Source organism: Capricornis sumatraensis, chromosome 1 (assembly GCF_032405125.1).
Source record: "Capricornis sumatraensis isolate serow.1 chromosome 1, serow.2, whole genome shotgun sequence".
NCBI lineage: Eukaryota > Metazoa > Chordata > Mammalia > Artiodactyla > Bovidae > Capricornis > Capricornis sumatraensis.
In genome coordinates, this window is record NC_091069.1 from 45,636,721 (window position 1) to 45,661,269 (window position 24,549).

At 39.0% G+C, this 24,549-nt stretch overlaps 1 protein-coding gene across 1 annotated transcript; it reads left to right on the top strand.

Moving 5' to 3' along the window:
• Positions 1-14,831: 14,831 nt before the first annotated feature.
• Positions 14,832-22,837, top strand: TMEM17 (transmembrane protein 17). The gene is made up of 4 exons (XM_068978386.1): positions 14,832-14,950; positions 19,995-20,098; positions 20,231-20,344; positions 21,570-22,837. The coding sequence occupies exons 1-4, from the start codon at positions 14,851-14,853 to the stop codon at positions 21,846-21,848; spliced, it is 597 nt and encodes a 198-aa protein (XP_068834487.1). The 5' UTR covers positions 14,832-14,850; the 3' UTR covers positions 21,849-22,837.
• The last annotated feature ends 1,712 nt before the right edge of the window (positions 22,838-24,549 follow it).

Consider the following 24,549-nt stretch of genomic DNA (forward strand, 5'->3'; position numbering starts at 1 on the left):
GAACTATCATCTGATACAGCAATTCTACTTTTCTGTGTGTTTATCCAAGAAAATAAAAACACTAACTCAAAAAGATATATGGATCCCCATGTTCGTTGCAGCATTATTTACAAAGCCAAGATGCGGAAACAACCTAAGTGTCTATTGCTAGATGAATGAATAAGAACATTCAGTATATACATACAATGGAATATTATTCAGACATAAAATGAAGAATGAAATCTTGCCTTTTCTGACAACAAGGAAGAACCTTGATGGCATTATGCTAAGTGAAATAAGTCAGAGAGAAAAAGACAAATAAGTGTGACCTTATTTATACACGGAATTTTAAAAAACAAACCAAAACCAAGTCCATGGGTATAAAGAATAGGTTGGTGGCTACCTGAGGCAAGGGGTGAGGGGGTGATGAAATGGGGGAAGGGAGTCAAAAGGTACAAATTTGCAGTTATAAAATAAATAAGTCATGGAGATGTAATGTACAGCATGGTGACTATTGTTAATAATACTGTACTGGGTTTCTGAAGGTTGTCAAGAGTAAATCTTAAAAGTTCTCATTACAAGAAAAAATGTTTGATACTATGTATGGTGGTGAATATTAATGGGACTTATTGCGGTGCTAATTTTTTAATATATACAAATATTAAATCATTATGCTATGTATCTGAAACAAATAATGTTGCATGTCAATTATAACTCATATAAGAAGAATATAATAAGAGATCATTTTAAACAACTGCATGCTGTTGAAATGAAAAATTTCTAGAAATATACAATTTAACAGAAGGGTCTAAAAGGAAAGAGCAAATATAAGGAGTTCTATCTATTAAAAAATTAAATTCATGGTGGGTGAGGGATGGAGTAGGAATTTGGGGTTTGCAGATGTAAACTATTACATATAGAATGGATAAACAACAAGGCCTTACTGTGTAGCACAGGGAAATATATTCAATATTTTATGATAAACCATATGGAAAAGAATACAAAAAAGAACATATATATACACACATATATATGTAAAACTGAATCACTTTGCTGTACAACAGAAATTAACACATTATAAATCAACTATATTTCAATTATAAAATGTTTTTTTAATTAAATTCATAATTTTAACCCTTCCCATGAAGAAAATTTCAGTCATAGATGGCTTTTTTGGTGAATTTTTCCAAACACAATGGAAAACCATGAATCTTACAGAAAATCATCCAGAAAACAGAAAAAGAGGGAATATTTCCAATTATTTTATGAGGTCAGTATAACTGTGATACCAAAAGCAGGCAAGAACATCACAAGAAAGGAAAATTACAGGTCAATCTCTCTCAGGAACATAGATGTGAAAGTCCTAGATAAAATACTTAGCAAGAAAGTCCAGCAGCACTCTGTAATAGCCCGAAACTGGAGGGAAAAAAACAACAACAATGTGCACTACCATTTAGATGAATAAAATTCATGGTATATTCAACTAGCCAAGTATTAAGCAGCAATGAAAAGGGATGCTTTCCATTTATTCTGTACACAACATGGATAAACCTCACAGATGTGATACTGAATGAAAGAAGCAAACACAGAAGGTACCTAATGTAGGACTTCATTTATGTAAAAATAAAATCAGACAAAATTAACCTGCATATATAGAAATCAAGAGAGCAGTGACTTTAGGAGGAGGAAGATAATGACTGAGAGGGGACATACGGGGGTGTTTTGGGGTGTTGGTAGTATTCTCTTTCCTGATTTGGTGCTGGTTACATAGATGGGTACACTTCATCAAAATTCAGGGAGCTCTACACTTAACGATTTGTATGCTTTTTTGTGTGTGTGTTATACCTCAATTAAGAGAAAAGAATAAACCCATTGTAATTTCTTTACTTGAATTGCTATCATTCTCACCAGCCTGTCTTACTCAAAACTGATCAAACCACTCTCCTGTAAAAATTAATAGAACTACATTTGATTTTGTAACTACTTCTGTGAGGACTCACAGTCATTGGGTTACAAATATGAAATGGCTCATTTTTCCAATAATCTCCTCCACTAACTGTACTCTGCCCCTGCCATTTTTTTACTGGATGTCAACTCACTTCATCACACTTTTGCTTGATTCCATTTATCAGTCTCTTCAAGTTATTAGGATCATCTCATTCTGGCAAGTAAAGTTCACTTCTGCTCATTTTCTATTAAGCTTCCAACTGAATTAAAACCATTTGTTCCCCCTTCCCTCCAGAGAAAGACAGGCAAGTCTAGCTCTAGAGGCTCTAAGGGTGTTGGGGGTGGGAGGAGTCTGAAGGCAGGAGTGCTCTATTCTGTACGCCCTCCCTCTTCCTTCTTTCTGGTGCTTCCCTTCTAAGGTCAAGGCAAGAGCAGACGTGAGGAAGTGGCTATCTAATGTGGCTCTTCTAGGAAGATGGTAATTCCCTCTCTTTTGGATGCAGCTGCTTCTCTAGTTAACCCTGTCAGATTTTCATTGTTCTCTATGCTTCAGCGAATCCAAGTTCAGGCTGCCTCATCAGTGAGGCTCCCTGGGGCGCCTCCCTGTTGCCCCGTTCCTTGAGGCATATCTTACACCTCCTTTACCTCCTCCACAGGGACCCAGTGAACAGCCTCTTTTGGAGGGGGCAATGTGGACCACCATGGTGCACCTTCTCTCATCTAGGTCATCTCTCTACTGCCCCCTCTCCTTGTCCTAGAACATCAAGCACTCTACTGGTCCTGGAGAGACCAGAGGTGAGAGATAATCACCAGTCTCCAACCGGGGAAGGCTGGGCATCTCTAAACTTTATACGCAATTCTCCTGAATGCTCTTCTCTAGACTTTGAGAGGAAGAAGTAGCTCAATCTCCTTTCCTACAGTGAGAATGCAGTTAAGAGAGGGAATAGAGTATCCTTATGAATTCTGAAAGTCCCTTGGATTGTAAGGAGATCAAACTAGTCAATCCTAAAGAAAACTAACCCTGAATACTCATTGGAAGTATGATGCTGAAGCTCCGATATTTTGGCCACCTGATGCAAAGAGCTGACTCGTTGGAAAAGAACCTGATGCTGGGAAAGATTGAAGGCAAAAGAAGAGGGTGACAGAGGATCAGATGGTTAGATAGTATCACTGACTCAATGGACATGAATCAGAGCAAACTCCAGGAGATAGCGAAGGACAGGGAAGCCTGGCATGCTGCAGTCTATGGGTCACAAAGAATCAAACACAACTTAGCAACTGAACAAAAACATGAATATTCTGCTTCAAAAAAAGCTAACCTCCTCTGCATTCACCCTTTCCTTATACCTCAGGGAGTAGGGATGGGGTGATTTGGGGTATGTTTGGTGTTAGGGCTGTTTCACTGTATTGGCATGTCTTGGCAAGCTGGCCTAACGACAGGTGGTCCCTGAACTTAGAATATGTGAGCTCACCTCCTTCTGTGCACAGCTTTGGAACCTAGCTGGGGCCCAGAGAGCATCCCTGTGGACATCCTATTACACTTGTCTCTAGCCACTTGGAATTTGTTAATCTCCACAGCACGTGTTGGAAAAAAGAGAACAATTTTGTATTAACTAAAAATATAATAGGAAAAAAGAATGGGATACAGGGAAAAAATCACAATGATTTTCTACTCTGCAAAACAAATTTACCTTCAAGAAAATCTGGAGAGCTGTGTTATTTATCTATATAAATACAATAAATCATTCAAATTTATTTTAACTCTTTTACCTATGTGTTTTTAATACTAAGTTATCCATTTATAAGAGTTCTTTTCCTACAACCTTGATATGATGGAGGATCAAAATTGAATATGACTAAGCAATAGAAGGCAATGGCACCCCACTCCAGTACTCTTGCCTGGAAAATCCCATGGACGGAGGAGCCTGGTAGGCTGCAGTCCATGGGGTCGCTAAGAGTGGGACACGACTGAGCGACTTCACTTTCACTTTTCACTTTCACTCATTGGAGAAGGAAATGGCAACCCACTCCAGTGTTCTTGCCTGGAGAATCCCAGGGACGGGGGAGCCTGGTGGGCTGCCATCTATGGGGTCGCATAGAGTCGGACACGACTGAAGCGACTTAGCAGCAGCAGTAGTAAGCAATGTACAGTCTGTTACTAAAGACAAAGTATCCTGCTTGTTTAAAAACAAAAAAAAAACACAATTTAAAACAAGGAAGAGGGAGTGAGATGTATCAATACTTAGTGGAGGGGGAACAATGCTTTATTATAATCAATAAAAGTTAAGGATTCATTTCCTTTTAGAAAGGGGGATATAACGTACATTTTACACAGTGTGGTATAAAAAGTATTATTAGCACAATAGTACTATCACACTAAAAGTGGAATTTATTGCTTATTCAGTAAAGTAGCCACTTGCTTCTAATCAGTATCACAATTCACTTCACAGATCTGAGGTTTCCTTAAAGGTTTTGCTTTACTGATCTTTTCTGAGTTTGTCATTCTCATTTCCCAAGTAGTTTGACACATGGAACAACTGCTTGCTATGAGGAGTGTGGTAATCTAACACAAAGAAATGCCACTGAATCAAAAAACTATAATATAAACAGTAGTTTTATTTTATTTTATTTTTTAATTTTAAAATCTTTAATTCTTACATGTGTTAATATAAACAGTAATTTTAAAGTGAAAGAAAGTTCTAGTAAATATGTTCAATGGGGATGTCTTTGAAGACAAAGTACTAAACTCAGCCTTAAAATGTCACTTGATACAATAAGAAAAATTCCTTTCATGAGGTTTGACTTTCTATGTAATTCATAGCCTGTTTCTTATAAACCTTTGAAAAATTCTGTGAATAGAATATATTATACTTGAGATTCCAAAAGCTTTTGATTATTCATTAACAATTTGAGGATTATAAGATTACACGTGAGGTAATTCAGAATAAGATTTTGTAAAACTGAAATATAGTTGATTTACAATATTGTGTTAGTTTGAAATATACAGCAAAATGATTCAGTTATATTTTTCAGATTATTTTCCATTGTAGCTTATTATAAGGTATTGAATATAGTTCCCTGCATTATACACTAAATCTTTGTTGCTTATCTATTTTATGTATAATAGTTTGCATCAGTTAATCACATACTCCTAATTCATCCCTCCTTTTTCCTTTTGATATCCATAAATTTGTGTTCTATGTCTGTGAGTCTGTTTCTGTTCTGTATACAGAATCATTACTACTATTTTTTAGATTCCACAATAAGTGATAAATAATATTTGTCTGTCTCTGATTTACTTCACTTAGTATGATATTCTCTAGGTCGTCTCATGTTGCCGCAAATGGCAATATTTCATCATTTTTTATGGCTGATATATACATATATATATATTCCCATATCTTCTTTATCCATTCACCTGTCAATGGACACAGATTTTTCCATGTCTTTGCTACTACAAATAGTGCTTCTATGAACATTGTGGTGTACGCATCTTTTTTAATTACAGTTTTCATCTTTTCCAGATATATGCCCAGGAGTGGGATTGCTGGATAATATGGTAGCTTTATTTTTAGTTTTTTGAGGAAATTCCATACTGTTTTCCATAGTGGCTGCACAAATTTATATTCCCACGAACAATGTAGGAAGGTTCCCTTTTCTCCACACCATCTTCAGCATTCATTATTTGTAGACTTTTTGGTGATGGCCATTCTGATGAGGATGAGGTGATACCTCACCGCAGCTTTCATTTGTATTTCTCTAGTAATTAGTGATGAATATCTTTTCATGTGCCTGTTGACCATCTCTATGTTTTCTTTTGAAAAATGGCTATTTAGGCTTTTGACATTATTTGATTGGATTATTTATTTTTTGATATTGAATTGTATAAGCTGTTTGTGTAGTATACGATTTTTAAAATGTGGATGCTGATGTGGAATCGTATCTAAAGATATTGTTGTGTCCATATATCAGTTCAGTTACTCAGTCGTGTCCAACTTTTTGTGACCACATGGACTATAGCATGTCAGGATTCCCTGTCCATCACCAACTTCCAGAGCTTACTCAAACTCATTGCATTGGTGATGCCATCCAACCGTCTCATCCTTGCCATCCCCTTCTCCTCCTACCTTGAATCTTTCCCAGCATCAGGTCTTTTCAAATGAGTCAGCTCTTCACATGAGGTGGCCAAGGTATTGGAGCTTCAGCTTCACCATTAGTCCTTTCAGTGAATATTCAGAACTGATTTCCTTTAGAATGGACTGGTTGGATCTCCTTGCAGTCCAAGGGACTCTCAAGAGTCTTCTCCAACACCACAATTCAAAAGCATCAATTCTGTAGCCCTCAGCTTTCTTTATAGTCCAACTCTCACATCCATACATGACCACTGGAAAAACCATAGCCTTGACTAGACGGACCTTTGTGGGCAAAACAATGTCTCTGCTTTTTAATATGCTGTCTAGTTTGATCATTGGAGAAGGCAATGGCACCTCACTCCAGTACTCTTGCCTGGAAAATCCCACGGACGGAGGAGCCTGGTAGGCTGCAGTCCATGGGGTCGCTAAGAGTCGGACACAACTGAACAACTTCACTTTCACTTTTACTTTCATGAATTGGAGAAGGAAATGGCAACCCACTCAAGTGTTCTTGCCTGGAGAATCCCAGGGACGGGGGAGCCTGGTGGGCTGCCATCTATGGGGTCACACAGAGTGGGACACGATTGAAGTGACTTAGCAGCAGCAGCAGTAGCAGGAGGTTGGTCATAGCTTTTCTTCCAAGGAGCAAGCATCTTTTAATTTCATAGCTGCAGTCACCATCAGCAGTGATTTTGAAGCCCCCAAAAATAGTCTGTCACTGTTTACATTGTTTCCCCATCTATTTGCCACGAACTGATAGGACCAGATGCCATGATCTTAGTTTGCTGAATGTGGAGTTTTAAGCCAACTTTTTACTCTCCTCTTTCACTTTCATCAAGAGGCTCTTTAGTTCTTCTTCACTTTCTGCCCAAGGGTGGTGTCAATAATCTGAAGTTATTGATATTTCTCCCAGCAATCTTGATTCCAGCTTGTACTTCATCCAGCTCGACATTTTGCATGATGTAATCTGCATATAAGTTAAATAAGCAGGGTGATAATATACAGCCTTGATGTACTCCTTTCCCTATTTGGAACCAGTCTGTTATTCCATGTCCAGTTCTAACTGTTGCTTCTTGATCTGCATACAGATTTCTCAGGAGGCAGGTAAGGTGATCTGATATTCCCATCTCTTTCAGAATTTTCCACAGTTTCTTGTGATCCACACAGTCAAAGGCTTTGGCGTAGTCAATAAAGCAGAAATAGATGTTTTTCTGGAACTCTCTTGCTTTTTCGATGATCCAGTGGATGTTGGCAATTTGATCTCTGGTTCCTCTGCCTTTTTTAAATCCAGCTTGAACATCTGAAAGTTCAAGGTTCACATCTGTTGAAGCTGGGTTGGAGGATTTTGAGCATTACTTTACTAGCGTGTGAGATGAGTACAATTGTGCAGTAATTTGAACATTCTTTGGCGTTGCTTTTCTTTGGGATTGGAATGAAAACTGACCTTTTCCAGTCCTGTGGCCACTGCTGAGTTCTCCAAATTTGCTGACATACTGAGTGCAACATATTCACAGCGAAGTCAAGTGGGCCTTACTTAGGAAGCATCACTACAAACAAAGCTGTGGAGGTGATGGAATTCCAGTTGAGTTATTTCAAATTCTAAAAGATGATGCTGTGAATGTGGCCATATATAATTTATCTTTAAATTTATCTAAATTCTTATAAATGTCTCAGAGTTCATTTTAAAGCAATAAATCAACATGTTCACTTTAATATAATGTTTAAAACATATTTAAAATATTGTTTCTAAACTCTTTATTACTATAAAGTGGAAATAATTTATACCTTTATTATGGTAAGGGATTATCTTCAATTATTAAATGACTCCCCAAATCAGTTTCTTGTCACAGAGAATTATATGTTATTACCAGAGAACTTTGCCTCTTATTAAAGAGAACTAAATCATCGCACAAGTCTCAAAAGTTTTGTGAAAATAAATATTTAGGAAAGTAAACCATAGATGTAATTAAATCCTAATGAAACACATTAATTACTGGAGAAGTAGCTATAACTCTGACCATCAACATTGGTATAAGAAGTAAACAGTTCAACTTTATAGGGTAACTTATTCATCTTGTTGGGAATGATACCTGTGATTTTGAGAATGGAGACTCCATACTTCCCTCTTTAGATCCTAAGTAACCTGGAAAACTCAAATTCTACTAGTTTCTTGATTCTACAAAAGTGGATTTCCTTCTCTGCTCTTCAGTATTTCACCAATGCAATTATTTATGAATATTGTGAGAATCAATTAACGAAGTCATATTTGGAAAGCTTTTGTCTTTTGGACCATTTACATCACTAATGGTAGGATTTTTTCCAAACCACATGTTTTTCCTCTCAAAATTCTCTATTTTTGTACCATCACTCTCTCTTCCTATATATTTTTAATAAGATCTGTTTCAAACTATGAAACGCATGCTTACTGTAGGAAATTTGAATAACAAATAAAATTAAAGGAAAAATACCCATAATTCCTCCAGAAGTTTTTGAAAATTTTTTTATTTTTACTCCATATGTACAAACTAGATTTAGAAAAGGCAGAGGAATCAGAGCTCAAATTGCCATCATTTGTTGGATCATGAAAAAAGCAAGAGAATTCCAGAAAAACATCTACTTCTGCTCCATTGACTATGCTAAAGCCTTTGACTGTGTGGATCACAACAAACTGTGGAAAATTCTTAAAGAGATAAGAATACCAGACCACCTTACCTGCCTCCTGAGAAACCTGTATGCAGGTCAAGAAGCAACAGTTAGAACTGAACATGGAACACTGGACTGGTTCAAAATTGGGAAAGGAGTATGTCAAGGCTTGTATTGTCACTCTGCTTATTTAACGTCTATGCAGAGTACATCACGCAAAATGTCAGGCTGGATGAAGCACAAGCTGGAATCAAGATTGCTGGGAGAAATATCAATAACCTCAAATATGCAGATGACACCACCCTAATGGCAGAAAGAGAAGAAGAACTAAAGAACCTCTCAATGAAGGTGAAAGAGGAAAGTGAAAAAGTTGGCTTAAAGCTCCACAATCAAAAAACTAAGATCATGGCATCTGGTCCCATCCTCTCATGGCAAATAGATGGGGGAAGAATGGAAACAGTGATAGATTTTCTTTTTGGGAGCTCCAAAATCACTGTGGATGGTGACTGCAGCTATGAAATTAAAAGATGCTTGCTCTTTGGAAGAAAAGCTATGAAAAATCTAGATGGTGTATTAAAAAGCAGAGATATCACTTTGGGAACAAAGACTTGTATGGTCAAAGCTATGGTTTTCCAGTAGTCAAGTATGGATGTGAGAGTTGGAGCCTAAGAAGGCTGAGTACCAAAGAATTGATGCTTTCAAACTATGGTACTAGAGAAGACTCTTGGGAGTCCCTTGGACAGCAAGGAGATCAAAGCAGTCAATCCTAAAGGAAATCAGTCCTGAACATTCATTGGAAGGCCTGAGGCTAAAGCTGAAGTTCCAATACTTTGGCCACCTGATGCAAAGAGCTGACTCATTGGAAAAGACCCTGATACTGGGAAGGATTCAGGGCAGAAGGAGAAGGGTGCAACAGTGGATGAGATGGCTGAATGGCATCATCAACTCAATGGATATGAGATTGACCAAACTCCAGGAGGTAGCGAAGGACAGGGAAGCCTGGCATGCTGCAGTCCGTGTTGTCGTAAAGAGTTGGACATGACTGAATGAGTGAATAACAATTGAACAGCGGTTGGTTTCAGAAAATTAAACTCTAGAATTTTTATTTCACTCCATTGTAGGACTTTCTTCTCCACAAATATATATTTTGGGAAAAAAATTTAAATATTTGACTGTACTGGTTCTTAATTTCAGTATGCAGGATCTTTAGTTGTACCATGCAAACTCTTAGTTGCAGTATGTGGGATCTAGTTCCCTGACTAGGAATTGAACCTGGGTCACTTGAGTCTTAGCCACTGGACCACCAGGGAAATCATTTTAATAGATGTGTCAATGATAACTATTCCTTATAGAAAGCCTTTTCAGGAAGATTACCTGTAGAAAGAATGGCAACTCACTCCAGTATTCTTGCCTGGGAAATCCCATGGACAGAGAAGCCTGGGAGGCTACAGTTCATGGGGTCACAAAGAGTGGGATTTGACTGAGCAACTAAGCAACAACAACAATAACATTTAAAGATATAATCTTTATACCAACTATAGTAGTAAATTAGCACTAGTCTCAGTTTACAAAACAAAGGTCTGAAAGCAGAGTTTTTAGGTGGTAATGTGAGAATCTGAGGGATTTTAACCCTGTTCTCTCTGCTTCAAAAGGCATCCTTTCTATCACAGCCCAACACCTCACAATATCAATAATAATATTGGCATTGTTATTTAATATCAATAATATTAGGCAAGAATACTGGAGTGGGTTGCCGTTTCCTTCTCCAGATCTTCCTGACCCAGGGATTGAACCCAGATCTCCCACACTGTAGGCAGATGCTTTACCATCTGAGCCACCAGGGAAGCAACCTATTTAATATCAATAATATTAAAGAGGTAATATCCTAGTGTATAAAACTTTGTTTTATGATTATCTTCCCAAAATAGAGTTTAAAATTTGGATAGGTGTTTTAAAGCAATTTGTACATATTGTTGATCGCTTTCCTCAGTGAGATTATTCAAATTATAATTCAGTCTGTGGAGAATGAGACTTCCTGCTCCACTGTTCCCTTTATAAAAATCTTGGTTAATTTAATAGATGAAAACTGATCCTTTGTGGCAAAATTTAAAATTGTTCTGATTGCTATAATTCCCTGTGTTTTAATACCTCTATTCTCCATTCTACAGAGTGAAACTGACATGAAGGATGGCTAAATTTTTGAACTAGAAGTGGGAAAATAGAGGAATGGTCTTTAGACTTTTCGCTTTATTCATTCAGTGGTTATCTAGTTCCTATTCTGGGTCAGGCATTGTGCTAGTGTTCAGGACATAAAGATGAAAGCCCATCCCTGACCTCAAAGAGCTTGTGAACCAGCAAGAGAAACAGGCATAAATAGACTACAATATAGAGTGACTGGCACTGTGACCAAAGTAACACAGAGGAAAATGCTTTGAGAGACACAGAGGAGGGCACATAAACCGGCTTCCGGGAGGTCCTGGAAGCCTTTTTGGAGATGCTGAGGCCAGAGCTCCACTTTGAAGAGAAGCAGAAGTTAGCCAGCTTTTTCCTGACCTTTCCAACCAGAATTAATCACTGTTCCTTTACTGAAGTGTAGTGTATTTATTTGTTTCCATGTCTCTCACTTGGCTGATCTTCTTGATGGGGAGGGACTATATCCCTAATTAGCGTAGGACAGTGCCCCAAAAGTAGTAAGAATGCAGTTAACATTTGTTGAGTTATTTTGAAATTCTACCCATGTAGGTATTTCCTCTCATACCTTCCTGTTGACATTTATATAAATATGTGTGGTTTTCCTTTATATGTAAAAATAATACTGTTCACCACATACCCTTCAGAGTGGCTAAAAGAAAGCATGGAAAATGATAAGAGTTGGTGACAGATTTGGAGCCACTGAAATGATCATACATTACTGGAGGTAGTAGAAATTGGTACAGACACTTTGGAAAACTCTTGGCAGTATCTACTGAAGCTGGGCATGTGGGGATTTCACCGTTAGTCCAGTGATCTGCCTTGCAATGCAGGGCATACCAAGTTTGATCCCTGGTTGGGGAACTGGGATCTCACATGCCATGGGGCAACTAACTGCATGCTCACAACTACTGAGCCCACATGCTCTAGAACCCGTGCTCCACAATGCAACAGGAGAAGGCCTCCCTCATACACTGCAACTCGAGAAAGCCCATGCCTCAAGCAGAGAAAGCCTACCCAGAGCAGCCAAAAAAGGAGAACGAGAGAAGAATCACTAAAAAAGAAGAAAAAAAAGGTGCTGGTTCATGGATGGACCTAGAGATTGTCATACTGAGTAAAGTAAGTAATAACACAGGGAATGACAAATATCATATGGTATTGGTTATATATAGAATCTAAAAAATATTATACAAATGAACTTATTTACAAAACAGAAACAAACTCACAGACTTAGAGTATGAACTTATGGTTACCAGGGGAGCAGGGAAGGGACATTTAGAGAGTTTGAGATTGACACGTATGTGCATGCACACGTGCCTGTCTGCATGCTAAGTTGCTTCAGTCCTGTCCAGTTCTGTGCGATCCTATGGACTATTGCCTGCCAGGCCCCTCTGTCCATGGGATTCTCAAGGCAAGAAGTTCTGGGAAGTTCTCCTACTGGAGGGCATGACATGTACACATTGCTATACTTAAAATAGATAACCAACAAGGATCTACTGTATGGCACAGGGAACTCTGCTAAATATTATGTAACATCTTAAATGGGAAAAGAATTAACAAAGGATTCCACATTTAAGAGAGACAGAGAGAAATAAAGCTGGGTGGTACCTCTTAAGCCAACAATTTCATTCTTAGGAATAAGTTCAACACAAATGCATCCCTATGTTCACTAAAAGGCATATTTTCACCAAAAGCTGTCCTATTCATAAAGTCTCCAACCTAGAAAACACAGAGATGCTCATCAGCTATAGAAGGGGTAAACTTATTGTGGTATGGTCATATCACAAGGAAAAAGAATCTATACTTCACAATATGAAGGAATTTCATAAGAATAATTTTTAAGGCAAAGAGTTTTTTTAAAGCACTTATTGTATGATTAGTTTTATGTAAAGAATAAAAATAGGCAAAAATCTATGCTCAAGAAGTCAGGAAAGGTCAGTAAGTACTAGAGGGTTAGTAAGTATGATGGAATAGGCAAGGGGAGCTCCTTGGGTGTGGGTAAGGTTCTATTTCTTAATCTGGTTCTGGTTACCTATATTCAGCTTATGCCCTTTTCTGTATATGTATTATACCTAAATAGTTTTTCTTTAAAAAATACATCTTATTGAGAGAAAGCTGAAAAATACATAAATGTTTTAAAATTTTCAAATCACCCACAATCTGCTACCTACAAATTACTATTAACATTTTGATTATTTCCTTCTAGTCTTTTTCTGAAGCCACAGTGCCTGTGCCATCTCCTCCCACTCTTTGCTCCCCACATATTTACACACACACACATTTTATTAAATTAGATTCACTTGCACTTAGTTCTACATCTAATTTTTTAATTTTTACTGAAAGTTAATCCAGATAATCAAACATTCGTTGCAAGCATGTTTTTAAACTGTTGCAATGTAGTCCATCAAATATAAATATATATATGGTGTGTATGGTGGCTCAACTGGTAAAGAATCTGCCCGCAATGCGGGAGACCTGGGTTTGATCCCTGGGTTGGGAAGATCCCCTAAAAAAGGGAAAGGTTACCCACTCCAGTATTCTGGCCTAGAGAATTCCATGGACTGTATGGGGTCACAGAGAGTCGGACATGACTGAGCGACTTTCACTTTCATGGTGTGTATATATAAAATATTCCTAATATATAATATATTCCTAGAAGACCTAGGTAGCATATTGAAAAGCAGAGACATTACTTTGCCAACAAAGGTCCGTTTAGTCAAGGCTATGGTTTTTCCAGTGGTCATGTATGGATGTGAGAGTTGGATTGTGAAGAAAGCTGAGCGCCGAAGAATTGATGCTTTTGAACTATGGTGTTGGAGAAGACTCTTGAGAGTCCATTGGACTGCAAGGAGATCCAACCAGTCCATTCTGAAGGAGATCAGCCCTGGGATTTCTTTGGAAGGAATGATGCTAAAGCTGAAACTCCAGTACTTTGGCCACCTCATGCGAAGAGCTGACTCATTGGAAAAGACTTTGATGCTGGGAGGGATTGGGGGCAGGAGGAGAAGGGGACAACAGAGGATGAGATGGCTGGATGGCATCACTGACTCGATGGACGTGAGTTTGAGTGAACTCCGGGAGATGGTGATGGACAGGGAGGCCTGGCATGCTGCGATTCGTGGGGTCGCAAAGAGTCAGACACAACTGAGCGACTGAACTGAACTGAGAAGACAGTATGTGTGAATATATAAATGCATATATATATATTGCATAAGTGCATATATATATATATATATATATATGTGGCATATGTTGGAGAAGGCAATGGCAACACCCTCCAGTACTCTTGCCTGGAAAATCCCATGGACGGAGGAGCCTGGAAGGCTGCAGTCCATGGGGTCGCTGAGGGTCGGGCACGACTGAGCGACTTCACTTTCACTTTTCACTTTCCTGCATTGGAGAAGGAAATGGCAACCCACTCCAGTGTTCTTGCTTGGAGAATCCCAGGGATGGGGGAGCCTGGTGGGCTGCCCTCTGGGGTCACACAGAGTCGGACACGACTGAAGTGACTTAGCATGGCATGTGTATATATAAAATATCCCTAGTACATAACAACAGATATTCCTAGAAAAGAGTACGTGTATATACAGATACATATAAGCTAGTGGGTCATGAATATTCTCTAAGTTCTGCATTCATTCTGTATTTCCTTCCAAAAAGGTTGCATTGACAAGGCGTTAGAGCTCCTATATCAAATCCAACCCCAGGTTGCTCATTATTATTCGTTGTTAAAAGGGTGGAACTTAAGACTAAGGAATCTGCGAGTTGCACCCATCTGATGCGCCCCACAGGTATGAGTCCCTCTCCTCTCAGTTCGAGGGGTCCCCGCGCCTCGGCTCCGAAGTGCATCCGCGCGTGCGCCAGAGCCCCCAGCACCTCCCACCGCTCGGTTGCCGTGGGAACAGCTGAGTACTGCGGCGCCCGAAGACCTAGCAGTGAGTGGTACCGAGGTCCGGGCATGGAGCTGCCGGATCCAGTCCGCCAGCGGCTGGGAAATTTCAGCCGGACCGTGTTCAGCGACTCCAACCGGACCGGGCCGGAGTATAACGAGGGTCCGGGTGAGTGGCCGAGGCCCAGCGCAGGGTGTCTGGCGTGCGGAGGACCTGGCGCGGGGTTTGGAACGGCCAGATTTTGCCCGGACCTAAGATGGCGGTTTGGCCTTCAGCTGGTTCTCCGCAGTGCGGGAAACGCCCTGGAGGAGGGGCCGGGCCGCTGGCTGGGACTGGGACCAGATACCCGAACTCTGATACCCAGCTGGTCCCGGGCTGATCATGCTGCGGCCTAACCGGCCAGTTGCAAAAGGGGCTGCTGAGGTGGCGCTGGCATTCCTCAAAATATAAAAAATATAAAGCCACCTTCGCAACCCGCGTCCGGTGCCTTGCGTCCGAGAAGGCTGAGAAGGCCGATTTCTTTGCTTTTCCTCTGCGGCCTCCGCCCTGGCTTTTGTGCCCTGAGTGGAGTGAAAAGAGCAATCTCCCCTTCCACTTCCCCCTCCCCGCCGCGTCCCCGTAAAATATCTTTTCCTTTTCTTCTTTCCTAGCAGAACAGGTACTTGCCACAAGTCCGTTTTCTGGCAGAAGACATAGAAGGTTTTTTTTAATGAGTTATTTTAAACGTTCTCCAGTCCGGAATGGCAGCTGCCTCACTAGCATCGCCTTTAACAAAACTCGCCCTCTCCCCACTTTCTCCTTCTCCTCCCCTATATATTTATAACTCTTGACCTAAATCAAGTAACACAATACCACGATGCCACATTTGATATGACAAGTGACAACGCAGTTTTCTGCAAAACAGTTTAACCCTCTTAAATCATGATGATAGACAACATACTGTCAACCACACCCAGGCAGCTTTTATCACTGAACTGTGCTGGGAAATAGAAATCTTTTCCTCTTGCATGGTTCAGGGATTTTTCAAAGGGAGCAGAGAAAAGTCATTTCCCACCGTTTCAATTTTTTACCCTAATCACTTGCCTGTCCTCCCAGTTGAGGGCTGGTCATGATTTAGGATGTACAGAGAAAAACATAATGTGAAAAATTAGGTTATTACGTTTCTGGTTTCTAAAGCCAGGGCTTAACAGGCACTAAAATCTGATGATGTAAAGTATCAGGAGTTTCTGTAAAGGGCCGGATAGTAAATACTTAATACCGTGCAGGCCATAGGTCTCTGTGGCAGTTATAGATAATGGTAATGGAATAGACATGGCAGAGTTCCAATAAAACTTTATTTATGGACACTAAAGTTGAAATTGCATGATTTTCAGTGTCACAAAATACTACTGATATTTCCCCCAACCATTTAAAAATCTAAAAAAGCCGTTTTTAGCTCACTTGCTGTATAAAAACAGTTAGTTGGCTGCTAGTTTGCCTACTCCTGATTTATATTACATAGTGTTTTAATTTGAATTCCATTTACAGAACTCAGCTTGTACTTTTGCAAAATTTAATAACTTCATGTCTTGAGCTTTCAAGGTTCATTTACATATTAACTTGATTTTCAGCTGAATGATTATAAGTTTGATCTGCTGAAATATAGACATAGCATAACTCTTTAGATGCTTGTGTACAGAATTCTTAACATAAAAGCTTATTTGCAAAATTCTACTACAGTGCTTGCTCTGAAGGTATTAAAATTTCAATTTATTATTTATCCACCTTTTCTTTGTGGATCTGAAGTACATTTGATTATTTGTACTGTAATTACAAGGGTATATACTGACCATGTTCACAGCTGACCAAGAGTTTTACTGTTGTCGTGAAAAAATCCTAGGGGAGTGAGTTACCTTCAGATTTTAAGAATGCATTCCTTTATCAGTGGTAATTTAATAAATAGGTGCAAGCCAAAGTATATCATCATAATCAGGGATTTTCTTGGAACTAAAGGAAAACCCTTGCTGTGAGAGACCATAATAATTTTATATTTTAAAATTGTTAAATGATAGATATACTCAGCTGTGGAGAAAAATAATCTGTTTTTAAGAAATTTATCTCAGAGCCTTTGTATATTCTTTCATTTCAAGCAGTGGATTTCAAAATACTTATCTACTCTTAAATTGTTACAATTTAGTCATATTTCGGATGCATTTGTAGGGGTCAGTTTTAAAAATCAAATTCTTTAAAACTTTTCTCTCTTACATGAAAGCAAAAGGTACTATGTAATCAGCCTTCTGTTCAGTTCAGTTCAGTTGCTCATTTGTGTCCAACTTTTTGTGACCACATGGGCTACAGTATAGCAGGCTTCCCTGTCCATCACCAACTCCTGGAGCCTACTTAAACTCATGTCCATCAAGTAGGTGATGCCATCCAACTATCTCATCCTCTGTCATCACCTTCTCCTCACGCCTTCAATCTTTCCCAGCGTCAGGGTCTTTTCCAGTGAGTCAGCTCTTCGCATCAAGTGGCCAAAGTATTGGAGTTTCAGCTTCAGCATCAGTCCTTCCAATGAATATTCAGGATTGATTTCCTTTAGGATTGACAGGTTGGATCTCCTTGTAGTCCAAGGGACTCTCAAGAGTCTTCTCCAACACCACAGTTCAAAAGCATCAATTCTTGGGCGTTCAGCTTTCCTTATAGTCCAGCTGTCACATCCATACATGACTATTGGAAAAACCATAGCTTTGACTAGATGGAACTTTGTTGGCAAAGCAATGTCTCTGCTTTTTAATATGCTATCTAGGTTGGTCATAGCTTTTCTTCAAAGGAGCAAGCATCTTTTAATTTCATAGCTGCAGTCACCATCAGCAGTGATTTTGGAGCCCAAAAAAATAGTCTGTCACCGTTTCCATTGTTTCCCCATCTATTTGCCATGAAGTGATGGGACTGGATGCCATGATCTTAGTATTCTGAATGTTGAGCTTTAAGATAAATTTTCACTCTCCTCTTTCACTTTCATCAAGAGGCTCTTTAGTTCTTATTCTCTTTCTGCCTTTAGCATGGTATCATCTGCATATCTGAGATTATTGATATTTCTCCCAGCATTCTTGAGTCCAGCTTGTGCTTCATCCAGCCCGGCATTTCACATGATGTACTCTGCATAGAAGTTAAATAAGCAGAGTGACAATACACAGCTTTGACGTACTCCTTTCCCGATTTGGAGCCTGTGTGTTATTCCATGCCCAGTTCTAACTGTTGCTTCTTGACCTGAATACAGATTTCTCAGGAGGCAGTTCAGCCTTAGAGAAATGAAATTCATGTGTCACAAAGGGCTACACAGGCAGTGTCCTTGTAAGAATATGTTTTCATTAATTCACTCTTTCTGCTTATTCATATTTGGTATTTACCATTTGTAAAGCAACATGCTAGGTTCTGTGAGGGTCTTAAATTTGGGTAGAATGTGGTCTGTGCTTACAGTCAGCCTCTGTATAAATAAAAGAGAAGGAAAGGGACTGATATTTGTCGAGTGCCTACTCAGTGCCAGGCATAGTGCTCGGGTGAAGTAATTTATATTACCTTTAATTCTCAAGCAATCTGTGAGGTAATTTTAATGTTACCATTTTACAGATAAAGAAATTAAGGCTCAAAGAGGTTAAATAATTTATCCTAAGTCTGGCATCCAGAGTTCTGAGGGAGTTTGGGGAGCTCTGGGTTTACCTGGACTCCAAAAGTCATGATCAGACTATGTCTCAAGTGAAGGGAATGTGGTTCTTTGCTAACACTTCTTACACACAGGTTAGTGTGATAAGTACCTAGAGGGGAAGGAGATTTCTGCTGGAGTGGGGAATGTGATCAAGAAAGGACGTATGGAAAAAGTGGCTTTGAATTGAGTGTGAATGAACAGGTGGTATTAGGGTATGCTGAAAGAGATGGGGGAGGGGTTGGTTTTCCATGATTAGTTTATACCTGAGAGATTCAGTTCAGTTCGGTCGCTCAGTTGTGTCTGACTCTTTGCAACCCCATGGACTACAGCATGCCAGGATTTCCTGTCCATCGCCAACTTCCAGAGCTTGCTCAAATTAGGTCCATCCAGTTGGTGATGCCATCCAACCATCTCATCCTCTGTCATCCCCTTCTCCTCCTGCCTTTAATCTTTCCCAGCAACAGGGTCTTTTCCAATGAGTCAGTTCTTTGCATCAGGTGGCCAAAGTATTGGCGCTTCAGCTTCAGCATTAGTCCTTCCAATGAATATTCAGGACTAATTTCCTTTAGGATGGACTGGTCTGATCTCCTTACTGTCCAAGGAACTCTCAAGGGTCTTCTCCAACACCACAGTTCAAAGGCATCAGTTCTTCGGCACTCAGCTTTCTTTATGGTCCAACTTTCACATCTATATATGACTACTGGAAAAACCATAGCTTTGACTAGATGGACCCTTGTTGGCAAAGTAACATCTCTGCTTTTTAATATGCTGTCTAGGTTAGTCATAGCTTTTCTTCCAAGGAGCAAGCATCTTTTAATTTCATGGCTGCAGTCTTGTTATGTATTTTATATGTTTATTTCATAGGCTCTTTACAGGTGGCTCAGTGGTAAAAGAATCCACCTGCCAATGCAGGAAACTCGAGTTCGATCCCTGGATTGGGACTGAGAAGGAAATGACAACCCACTCCAGTATTCTTGTCTGGGAAATCCCATTGACAGAGCCTGGTGGGCTACAGTCCATGAGGTCGGAAAGAGTCAGACACAACTGAGCACAAGCACCACTTACATAGAACTCTTAACAAAGGAGGTAAAGATTATTATTGCTATCTGTTCAATAGTATTCATATTGATGTTCTACATTTATACCAGTAGTAGCAAAAACGTCATCAGACAGTAACCAAAGGTGGTAATAGAAAAATATGAAACATGCCCCCAAGTAGCAAATATTGGAACAAAATATTAGTAGTATTATGGCTATTTTCTTTCACTGTCAATGATTATTGTTACTGTGTCTGACTCTTTTGTGACCCCATGGGCCGTAGTCCACCAGGCCTCTCTGTCCATGGGACTTTCCAGGCAAGAACGCTGGAGTGTGTTGCCATTTCCTTCTCCAGGGGTCAGTGATTATAAATAGGCTTACAATTTGGAGTTTTGTTGAGCTGAAACTATAGCTATTAATTCTAAGGAACTAAAGGATGTACAGGGCATAGAGCAGGAGTAAGAGTTTGCTTTCTGTTTTCTTCTGTAGATAATGAAATGGTTTCCAGTTTGGCACTGCAGATGTCACTTTATTTTAACACTTACTTTTTCCCACTTTGGTGGGTAAGCAGCATTATGATGCTTCAGATGAAGGTAAATATGTGCTTTACTACTTCTCCCTGGCATTGTTACCTTGTCATTAAAATTAAAAGTTCTTCATATTTTTTTTAAATCTCAGGTCAGTCTTACTATATGTGGGATTTTTATTTATTTTTGTTTTTTCAGTATTCCATCTTGCCTGATTACTACAAGTTCATTGTGGTCACCATTATCATTCTGATAACTTTAATTGAAGCAATCAGGTTGTATCTGGGCTACATGGGGAATCTGCAGGAGAAGGTAGGCTCTTCTTTCCTTTCTCTCAGTGCTATACATAAATGCAGTTAAGACTTTGCCAACAAGAAAAGGCAGTGAGATGTGAAAGGAGCAAAGGCCTGTAGGGAAGGCCTAGCTCCAGCTTCACCACGGCTGTCACTGTGGTCTGTTTGCTTACTCTCTTGAACCTTGGTTCCTTCACATATAAAATCGGGGGAATATTCACTTCACAGATTTGTTAGGATTATATTAAACAATTTATATAAAGCACCTGAACATAGTAAACTCTTAATTAATGATCATTTTCCCTCTTCTCAGTAGCGTTGAACATACTTGGTCATTAAACATGATGATTTGGATTCTGAATGAGAAAATTGGGGAAAATGACAAACTCATCTCCTATGCAAGGCAGATGTTTTCTGAGTCATCATGCTGCCTAAGCATTTACAGTTACCAGAACTGAGTGATAATGCCTAAAGATTTCAGTGTTCTTCCAGGCCCTTCATAATTAAGCCCCACCCAGCCTATCCCACTGTATTTTGTGCTTTTTCCTAACCCAGACATCCATTCCAGGCTGATGTGTCGTTTCCCAGTCATATTCTTTCCACATTTTTGCTTATTTAAGTTCTTGCCTCTTCCTCATTCTGCTGCTGCTACTGCTGCTAAGTCACTTCAGTCTTGTCCAACTCTGTGCAGCCCCATAGATGGCAGCCCACCAGGCTCCCCTGTCCCTGGGATTCTCCAGGCAAGAACACTGGAGTGGGTTGTCATTTCCTTCTCCAATGCATGAAAGTGAAAAGTGAAAGTGAAGTCGCTCAGTCATGTCCGACCCTCAGTGACCCCATGGACTTCAGCCTTCCAGGCTCCTCTGTCCGTGGAGTTTTCCAGGCAAGAGTACTGGAGTGGGGTGCCATTGCCTTCTCCGCTTCCTCATTCTATCTAACTTTAAAAGCCTACCTCCTTGAATTATTTCTTTTACCTACCCTGTTTACTCTGTTAGAGCATTTAGTCTATTACTCTAAGTGGTACGTACATTTCATTATTCACTTAAGTGTAGTAATGTAGGACTGTCACATAAGGTAGTTTCCTCTTCCAGTCTAGACTGTAAGTTCTCTGAGGATAAGGACCACACTATACTTATTTTGAATTACAGAGCTCAAAATGTAGGTTCACAGTAGTATCACTTGCTTCAGTACAAGCACAAGATGGTACTTCACTGGTCTGATGTTTGTCGTGTGTATCATTGCAGGTTCCTGAGTTGGCTGGCTTCTGGCTTTTGAGCCTTCTGTTGCAGTTGCCTTTAATTCTTTTCTTGCTCTTCAATGAGGGTCTAACAAATCTGCCCTTGGAGAAAGCAGTACATATCATCTTCACTATATTCCTTACTTTCCAAGTTGTTTCAGCATTTCTTACCTTGAGGAAAATGGTAAATCAGCTGGCAACTCGTTTCCACCTCCAAGACTTTGACCGGCTGTCTGCGAGCCGAGGAGACATGAGAAGAGTGAGGTCCTGTATAGAAGAGATTTGACCCAGTGCTGTTGAATAAGCATCTGGAGGATCATTCTAGAAGACTGCAGGAAAACACCAGAGGGCTAACACAAAAAAAGGGACAAAGCAAGTGTTTTGAACCGTATCCTCCCTGACTCTGAAATTCCAAGGCTGGACACAATGATAAGACTGTACAGCACATGAAAGCAGTAAATCAACCCTAAAGCCTCCGTGTTGTCCACCTGATGTCAAATATCTTAAGTTTTTTGTTGTTGTCAATGTTTTCAGGTGTGTAGAGATCTATATTGGTGGCGTTACATCTTTACTGTAATATCTCCAGTTAGTACCTGTAACTAGAAATGTGTATATTTCTTTCACTATTGTTGGCCTATCCATGTCTTGGCAGTACGTAGGAAGTATGTGGAGATGCTGGTCAGTATTCTGATGTATTAGACTACATTTGTAAACAGATACCAAATTTTCATGTCTGCTAGGGTCTTAGCTATTATACTGAGGTTAAGAAGAAAGCAGGTAGATTGTGATGATATTTAGGAAATGTTTTTATCCTAAAATTGTTATTTTCATACAGCCATGTTCAGTATTTATGGTGGTGGTGTGCCAAATGTCTTCACAATAAGTTATAAAATATTTATGTTGAAGTATCTTTAGAAATCATTCTTGTCTTTTATAGTTCTTTTGGGCTGTGGGTTTATTTTTATTATAAAGTTAAAAGAGAAAAGTATATGTATTTGAGAGCCTTCTATGTAATTTGCCACTGTCCTGGGTACATTAACCCTTATGATCTTATCTATTAAGTCATTATTCACTGAAGAACTGCTCATACCCAGTAAATTCACATGAAGATTGATCTGATAATCAGGGTGCCTGTTAATATATAGAGTTTGGATGGCCCAAGGGACTCATGATCATAAATAAGCATATTCCCTTGCTAATAGGAGAAACCTATTTAAGGAAATTCTGTTAAGAACAAAGCTTGCTTGGGTATATCTGAACCATTATTTTTAAGTGATAAATGGGTTGTCTTAAGGGATACAATATTTTCTTTCCTAAAGTATTATATTTTATTGAAAGATAGTTGTAGCTACATTAAAAATCATTTTTTCTATCCTTCCTGTTTTGTGATTCATGCTTATCTTAGGATTTCCACATTATGCCTTATTCATTTTTATATTGCTTAATTTTGAAAATGTTTTCACTTCCCACTGTTAATCACACCTTACTATTCTATTTATGCTCTTTTTATTATTATATATAATGTTCAGTCAAAGTTTTCTTCCCCCGTACACTAACTAATTAACCTTTGCCCTATACCAAAGCTGTCACTAGGTATATTCCAATACTTTGAAATTCAAAATAGAATTCTGTTTGGATAGTTTAATAAAATGTATTTGTTCACATTTGTTTCCAGATAGGTGAGTTTATAAGAAAATATAAAATAAGAACACTAAATCTACATAACAGATAAATTAAGGTGATGATCAAGAAAGATTTTTCTATTTAACAATCATTTCCAGAGTTTTATTTTAAATAGCAGAGCCTCTTGATACATTTAAACTTTAAGGTAAATCACTAAAAGTATAAAGAATAACAATAAAAAAGGTTTAATGGTTAAATGGGGGAATATATATTTATAAAAATTTTAAAAGTTTTTGTTCCAATAATTATTGCTTAAAATGTAGATATAATGAGGGTAAGAAAAAAGAAACTAAGAAAATCAATTGAGAACATGACCAAGTCATTGGTTTTTCATGAAACAATAGAACAATGATTTTGTGTTAGTCTGAACCAACATTTTCTGTTGGTGTATATACATGGTGCTCTATGTATGTGTAGGAAAATTGAGATAGGAAAGACATTTCCATGTCAGCACGTTTGGAGTTTAGGCAGTCTTTATTTTTATTTTATAAATTTATTCATCCTTAATTACTATTGCATTTCCTCTCCAAGGTTCACAACACTGTTCTGAAGTTTTTTAGTTAGGAGATATTGAGCTTCACAAATACTTTGTCTTTCACATATTTTTTTCTTTCAGGTGTTTTTTTCTAACTACAAAGTAGATGTACATTTTTGTACATTGGAATGATTTTTAAAAATTAGATTTTAATCAACATATGTTTGAATGCCTACTATGTACAAGGAATAGTGGAGAGTTCACAAATAACTGAGCTCCCTGTTCTCAGGGGTACAGTGTTGCAGGTAAAGTCTCACTTCATCAGGGAGGTGCATGGAATGAGTTTCTGCCTAATACGTACCTGACAGCAAACAGCCCTTGGCATGCAGGGCATCTCCGCTCTTTGTTCCCAGCACTTAGTGTCCAGGGTTAGCACACTGGCCTTTCATCAACATCATTTAGCTTTCACTACTCCTCTCACTGTCAGAACAGGGAGGAGGGCAGGGGTTGCTATAAAGTATACTCTACTCACATGTACACACTCGCACTTGCCTGTGTACACAATAACAAGATGTTTACTGTCTGGTTCAAAAAGCAGATGAGCAGGTCAGAGAGAGCACTGTAGGATCAAAGAGAAGGCATAAAAGATGTGGAATCTGGGAAGCCTTCCAAATAAAATTATCACTTTGAGATTAGAAGACTGAGCAGATATACAGTGTTAGTTTCAGTATTAAGAGACATCTAATAGTGATCTGAGTACTGTTTCAAGTATTACATGTAGTTCGATAAAACGGGTGGGAAGGGTACGTGAAAACAAAGGCCACAGAAT